Raw genomic sequence first — 7,638 nt, 5'->3', positions numbered from 1 at the left:
GTTGATGCTACCAGCATGGCCCTCACCATCTCCTCCTGAGATTATTTTCCCTGCTGGTCAGCAGAAGGCAGAGATTTGCCCCATTTCTAAGCCAAAGCAACTAAGCTATAGAGAAACTAAGTATGCTGCCTTAAATTGCAGAAACACCAAGGTATTGAGACACCAAGGGCATGGCAAGCCAGCACTAGTGGTCTTGATTCTATCAGGCAACTGAAATAGGTTGACTCTGGAAAAGAGAGGGAGACCACTTCATGCAGCTCTGACTCACTTAAATCCAATGAATGCATGAAGCAAAAGACAAGGAGGAAAAGTTTAGCATTTAGAGTGTAAAGGGATCTAAAAATTAATGCCCTAGTTTTTGAGATATTTTTGGTTCAAGGAATACTTGAAAGTAGAAATAGCACCTTTTAGACTATTTTATCTAAACTTTTAAAGAAATTCCTATTACTCAGAACATTACCTAAAAGATGAGACTTCTATCCAAAAGAGAAAAACTAAAGTTTGGATTTCATTAGATGTGGAAAAATGGTTCCATGGAATAATGTAAGATTGGCATTTTACTTTTCCAGGAGCCATATGTGATTCCACACCTCTCAGATTGCCTAAGATGACAGGAAAGGATAATGATAAATGAATGGGAAAACTAGGACACTAATGCATTGTTGGTAGAATTGTGAAATGATCTAACCATTGTGGGAGCAATATGGAACTATGCCCAAATGGCTATAAAACTATGCATACCCTTTAACCCAGCAGTCCTATTACTGGGTCTGTATCCCAAGGAAATCATAAAGGAAGGAAAAGGCCCCAACATGTTTAAAAATGTTTGTAGCAGCTCTTTTTGTGGTAGCAAAGAATTCGAAAAGGAGTGGATGCCATCAATTGGGGAATGGCTGAACAAGTTGTAGTATGAAAAGGCAAGGGAATATTATTCTATAAAAAAATGATGAACCAGCAAACAGAAAGGCTTGGAAAGATTTACATGAATTGATGCTAAGTAAAACAAGCAGAACCATGAATACATTGTACACAATAAAGCAAGAAAGTGCAATGATCAACTATGAAAGGCTTGATTTCTCTCTGTAGTTCAGTAATCCAAAGCAATCCCAATAGACTTTGGACAGAAAATGCCATCAGCAATTAGAGAAAGAACTAAGGAGACAAATGTAAATCAATACATGCTATGTTCACTTCTTTTTTCTGTTTTTTTTTTTTTTAATCTCTCCCATCGTTTTTCCCATTTGCTCTGATTTTTCTCTCCCAACATAATTCATAAAACAATGTGTATTAAAAATAAACTAAAAATTTTTTATTCAATTTTTACACAAACTCATCGAGTTATAGTATTCAAATTCAAACAAGGTTAGAATTTGGAAAATGAGAAAATGTAGCTTATGAAACATTTCTTATCATGGGAAGTGTCTTATCACATCAAGGAAAAAATATAGCTCTTAGAAGGAATGATGTTACATCTGGACATGATCAGATCCGAGAACAAGTGAAAGCTTCAGATTCTTTTCAGAAATTATCCTGGAGATACCCAGGATGTTTGACTGACACGTACAAAGGCCACTCTGTCAAATAAGAAGTTTCCTCTCCATGTGGTTAGATAAATATTGCATGGTTCAGCTATTCAAGAAGTCCATGATCTTTCAGGAGTTTGTTAAGTCTTTCAATTTTTTGTTCCTGTTTCAAAAACAAAAATCAACTTTACATTCTGAACATCTCTAAAGCGCATAAGTCTAGCTACTGTTGAAGCTATCATCTATTTTACCTTTTCAAAGTGGTTAGATCCAAGTTGCTGAATTTTCATGGACAGTTCAAGATTAATCCTTTTCATCTTTGAGACTTGTTTTTCAGAACTTGTCTTGACTGAAATAAGTATACCTAGAAATAATTCAGAGGACCAGATGGCGACCTTAGACATTAACATAATGAGTTCATTATATAGATTTCTGATTTATAAAGCACTTTCCATATATTATTTCATCAGTCCAGAGAGATAAGGTGTTTAAAAATGAATCCTGATTCTGAGAATTCAAGACACATGCTCTTTGTGATGTAGGGCATAACTCATGGAACTAAGATTTAAAATCAGGTGATCTGAAGTTCCTGCAACCTCACCACAATTCTACCATACACACAGAAATAACTGCAGTCTACCATGTAATGTATCTGAGAGTTTCATTTTCACCAGTCCTTAATCATTATTTAGAGGAATTAAATATTCAGGTTGAGCGTTAGAGCTGACTAGATGAAACTTCTCCAAGAATATGTTTAGCATCCACTATGACTTCTTGTATTCTTATATCCTTGTAGGGTATGAGAGGTTGTGAAGTTATATAGATGTATTAGGCAAGTAAGGCCTAGTAGCTCAATGTTTCATCAATCCAAGAATGTAAAGCTAATGAGGGAAAATATTACCTTTCCCCCAACAATTGCTGGAAATCTGGAGTACTGGTTGGCAGAAAATAAGAGTTTTTTTAGGTTACATTGTATGCCACAGCAAACTCCAAAGGAATAATTTAAACATAAAAGCATAAATGGTAACAAAAATAGAGAATTTGAACAGATTAGGTACCTCTCACAACTTTGGTTACTGAGAGGATTTAAGACAAAACTGAAGTGGTAAGACAGGTCAACAAAAACAAAGTAAACAAGTTTGACTCTAAAAACTTTTAGAAGTTCTTACACAAATTATATCAATGCAAATCTGGATAAGAGAAGATGCCAGTCAGTTGGGAATATCTTTGCATTGAACATCTCTGATAAAAGACTATATCCAAGACAAAGCATGTGACTGATCAACAGCCAAGATGTGATTCTCAGATCTAGATTCTTTCCCTCCATCTTGTTGGTCTAGCTCTTCTTGGTGGCACCTACCTGAAACTTTCTCGAACTGAATCGCTTTCTCAATACAGTCCTGATGTCTGGGGAGACCTTTGGAGGGATGCCAACTTCTCCTGGAACACTGGCAGTGCTTCTCTCTGCAATAGGAGCCACAGATGCTAGCTCTAAAGCTTCTGTCACCTGCAGTTCTTATCCTCCTCAACCTCATTGTCCCATTATGGTATTCCAGTAGATTTACCTGGAAAGTACAAATCAGCTAGTTTAACTTCCATATTTCATACATGAGAAAATTCAGGCTCTGCATGTCACAGAGGTAAAAATCCAAAATTACAAACTTAAGACATAAACTCAGGTGTCCTGGACACAAATTTAGCTCCCCCCTCCTGTCTCCTGTACATCCCCATCCATTCTATTCAGTTTGACTGCAGTACACTGCTTTTGCCCTTACCAAACTTTACATTTTTAGTTTGTTCACCATCCAGAGTCATAACTGCTTTGAAACCTAGCACAATGCCAATATAAGTGAGACAGTGAAAAGTTTCCTGTCACTGAACAAATTATGCACAAAAGCTGACAGAACCATTATTGAAGCTGTCCTTTCTAGTGGGTTCAACCAAGTTTAAATGTTATAATTTAGAGTTTGATAAATATTACTTTAAGATAAAATATTACAGAGTATGTTATGTCGGTCCTTTTGGAAGAAAATATTTATTTTGGTTCTGATGCTATGTGCTGATGGATTTCTGTTGCATTTCAATTATGAATATAGTAGAGAACAGACTATTTGAGAGACGGGAGAAGGGAAGGATGAAGGAAGAGAGGAAAGAAGAAAGGGAGGGAGTAAAGGAGAGAGGGAGGAGGAAGGGAGAAACAGAAGGCACAAGCAAGGCACCAAATCAAAAAGGATTTCTAATTCATATGTGTAAAGTCCAGACTATTTTTCTGGAGGATCTCTGGATGGGCCTTGAAGAAGTTATGAAGGCAGAAGATCCAAACACGAGGATCTCTGTTTCTGTTTCTGTCTTCTGTGTCTCCTGTGTCTGTGTCTGAGTCTGAGATTGAACTCTCTCACTTGAGTCTTTCTCAACTCTACTTATTTCAAGTCCTCTCAGCCCTTATATACCTTAGTACAATTACATCACTACAGCACACTGAGCATGTGTCAACTGTAGATGCATTACATCACCATATTAAGTACTAAATATATGTAAACTAGACAACCATTATCTCATCAATCACAATGAATAAACACCCTGGTTTAAGTATCCTTGTTTCAAGTATACTTCTCCAGAGTTCCAGCCCTCTACACATATGTACTTTTTTTTTTTAATTTGGCAGAATTATAGAATTGAAATTTATCCTGCAATGTGGATGTATTATCTTGGGCAAGCCATATTATTGTGGTTATTATTAAGATTATATACTGGGTCAAGACAGAAAAAGATAAATGGTGATATAGCATTCAAATTCTTAGAGAAGTTAAGAGAGTTGCAAGAAGAAATAGACAGCAAAACTATACTAGTGGAGGATCTTAACCTTGCTCTATTAGAAACAGGTAAATAGAAACACAAAATAAACAGGAAAGAAGTTAAGGAAGTAAATAGGATTTTAGAAAAATTAGGTATGATAAACCAGTGGTCCTCAAACTTTTGTTCTCAATATCTTTATCCTATTAAAAATGATTAAGGATCTGTCCAAAGAGTTTTTATTTATGTGGTTTATAGTTATAAATATTGATCACACTAAAAATAAAAACTAATTATGAATTTGTAGACTGAAAGGATTTCAGAGATTTCCAGGATGCTCTGGACCAGACTTTGAGAACCACAGTGACAAACTTTTGGAGAAAACTGAATGGGGACAAAAGAGAAATATACTTTTTCTCAGCAATACATGGAACCTACCCAAAAACTGACCATGTGTTGGAGCATAAAAATCTTGCAATCAAATGCATAAAGGGAGAAACAATAAATACATCTTTTTCAGATCATGATATAATAAAAATTACATTTAGTAAAGGACTGTGGAAAAGTAGACCAACTAGAAACTAATGTAATTTTAAAGAATGAGTGGGTGAAATAAACCATAGAAACAATTGATAATTTCATCCAAGAACATGACAATAATGAGACAACATGCCCACACTTATAGAATGCAATCAAAGTAGTTCTTAGGGAAAATTTTATACCTCTAGATGCTTACATGAATAAAATAGAGAAACAGATGATCAACATTTGCATTCATGAAACTAAAAAAGCTAGAAAAAGAACAAATTAAAAACTCCAAATTAAATACCAAATTTGAAATTCTGAGAAAAAAAGATTAATAAAATTGAAAGTAAGAAAACTATTGAATAAACAAACAAATCAAAAAAAGGTAAAGGATTCTCATATTGTGATATTCTTAAACTCTTGCCTGGGTTATAAGAGAGGCCAGCGTATGTTATAGGTGGGAAGGGGGACAAAAAAGGCCAAAGTCCCGTGGGTACTGGCTCAGTTCTGTCCGTGTGGCCTGTGCCAAAGTTCTTGTGTCTCACCATACTCACTTCTAACCCACAGTGCCTGGCTTTTCCCAAAAGAAATTCAGTGAGGACTCCCAGGAGAACAATGTCAAACACCAAGTCCCTGGGTCTCTATAGGACTCAGTTTTCCCATCAAAAGACAGAAAAGATAGCGCCTCCCTCTCAAGATTGTTGTGAGGACCAGGCACCTGCCTGTGTTTCTAGACTGAGGAGCCCCCGCCCCCCACCCCGTCTTTACCTTTCTTCTCTTTACTCTGTGTATATGATGATGCAGGGGAAGAAGCCCGTCCTCATGAACCATAAGGGCCCTGGGTGGCTAGAACTTCCTACTGTCAAGATGGACAAATCACTTTAGCTCTCATCCAAACAGTGGGGATGAGCCCACTGACAGTCCCAAGTCACAGGACCAATGTGAAGCTCACAAGAGAGAGTGCATGCAAAATGCTTGGCAAACTTGAAAGGCGCTTCTAAGGAGCCCACGCCGGCCAGACACGCCGCGGCCCCGCGGCTGCCCCGGCCCGGACACGGTCCAAGAGCAGCCGACCTAGGCCCGAGACACCTGTGGCCCGACAGATGGACAAGGTCTCCGGCCAGCCGTCTCGGGGCCTTGCTCGGGGGCAGGGCGGCTTTAAGCACTGGCCGGGTGCCGGGGGTCGCGTTCCCGATGACCTTGCGGGGCCCGGCGCGAACGTGCCCGGGGAAGGCCCGGGGCGGAAGATGGAGATGGCGAGGACCGATTAAGTCCCGACTCACCCCAGCACGTCGGTGGAGCGATGGCGGGACACGAAGCAGGCGTCGTCCCCATAGCAGACGCGCTTTTTGAGCAGGCCCTGGCGGAAGTCCTTGCCGAAGCCGCAGCCGGCCGTCACCAGCCCGTAATCCCTACCGCCGCCCGCCCAGGGGTCGGTCTGCAAGAGGCCGCCCAGCAGGGTCCGGGCCACCAGGTAGCCGTACGCCAGCACCGAGAACATGGCCGCCGCCGCCGAGGGCACAGCTACATCTCTCTCCACTAAGTGTGTTTCACCAAACTGCAGCACCGCACACTCGGGCCCGCCCCCCGATACCACCAACGGCCAACAGCCACCCCCAAGGCCCCGCCCCCTCCTCGTGCTTGCGCACCCACTCCACTCCGATTATCGGACGGAGAACAGGCCCCGCCCACGTCCACCCTTCCTTCGGGGAGTCTCAGGCTAAGCTCCGCCCTTTTCCCTTTTCTTTGTGCTCTAGTCCTCTTTCTCTCTTTTCCGGTTTGTCCGGAATAAGTCCCATTTCTTCAATCAGTCAATTTCCTCTCTATTCTAATAAAGAATAACGCTCGCCTCCTCTTCATTCTCGATCTTTAGTAAACCCTGCCTCTTCTATGCTTCCCTTCAACTTTTTTACTCTACACCCTTCGAGAAGGAAATCCCGCCCCACTGTATTCTCTCTTTTGTCTTCTCAGGTTCAGGATAAGCCCCGCCCCCTATGCCCCGCCTTTGCCCAATAGATAAGCCCCGCCCTCTCGCAGCTTCCACCAATTATAAATCCCTTCATTTGCCCTTCCCAGATTTTGTCAAGACGCAAGCCCCACGCCCACGACTATTTCTAGGTTTTTACCTCTCCCGTCTTTCCCAGCCTCTGGCCTTAGTCTATCACCTGCCTCCTCTCGCTCCATTCTCTCTGCTCTCCCTCCCCTACTCCCCAGCTCCTGCGCGGATCCCGCCCCGCTCCCGGCCCGGTTTCGCTCTTGATTCTAACCGGTTAGAAGCACTAAACTAACACCTAGCCCGGAATCCCAGTGGGACGTGCTGCACCCTGGGATTTGTAGTCCTCTAGTGCTCCTATCCATTTCCCTCCCTCCCCGCCCCAGGCTGTAGTGCAGAGCTCCCAAATTTCATTTTCATTAACTCGCCACGTGCCAGGGGTTTTAGGGCCGCCGCTTTGGGGACTTCGAGGCTCTGCAAACCCTGTTCCCATTTGACAGGGAGTCGAGGCCTGGAGAAGGAAAGTGTTCGAGGCAGGATCGGCCCGTTGGGCTCCTCGACCTTTGTCCTTCTGTGCCCCATCTGTAGAATGGGGGTAGAATGGCCAACTGATCCCCGCTATACAGACGTGACCGGGATGTGGTTCCGAGGCCGTGACGTGTGCAAGGTGCTAGCGCTCTAAATGTCTGTTACTATCATTCACTCTCAAGTGGCCCCCAAAGCAAACCCAAGTCAGTAAACATTTATGAAGCACCTACTTAGGCCAAACCCTTTGCAAATGTGATCTCATTTCATCTTCACGAC

The 7,638-nt window shown here is 41.9% G+C and overlaps 1 protein-coding gene across 3 annotated transcripts; it reads right to left on the bottom strand.

Annotated features, from left to right (window-relative positions):
- Positions 1-1,287: 1,287 nt before the first annotated feature.
- On the bottom strand, positions 1,288-7,225 carry LOC127545465 (protein phosphatase PTC7 homolog). Of its 3 annotated transcripts, none has more exons than XR_007949666.1 (4): positions 5,610-7,225; positions 2,884-3,088; positions 1,775-1,887; positions 1,288-1,686 (listed from the first exon to the last, which is right to left on the bottom strand). XR_007949666.1 is itself a non-coding variant. In XM_051972774.1 (3 exons), the coding sequence occupies exons 1-2, from the start codon at positions 6,340-6,342 to the stop codon at positions 1,857-1,859; spliced, it is 249 nt and encodes an 82-aa protein (XP_051828734.1). In that variant the 5' UTR covers positions 6,343-7,210; the 3' UTR covers positions 1,288-1,686; positions 1,775-1,856. The 3 variants fall into 3 exon arrangements, 1 of the variants encoding a protein (XP_051828734.1); XR_007949665.1 differs by having other exon boundaries at positions 6,125-7,221; XM_051972774.1 differs by lacking the exon at positions 2,884-3,088 and having other exon boundaries at positions 6,125-7,210.
- Between the last annotated feature and the right edge of the window lie 413 nt (positions 7,226-7,638).

Source organism: Antechinus flavipes, chromosome 1 (assembly GCF_016432865.1).
Source record: "Antechinus flavipes isolate AdamAnt ecotype Samford, QLD, Australia chromosome 1, AdamAnt_v2, whole genome shotgun sequence".
NCBI lineage: Eukaryota > Metazoa > Chordata > Mammalia > Dasyuromorphia > Dasyuridae > Antechinus > Antechinus flavipes.
Note: the sequence above shows the minus strand (reverse complement) of the source record. Positions and strands in the feature narration are given on the sequence as shown.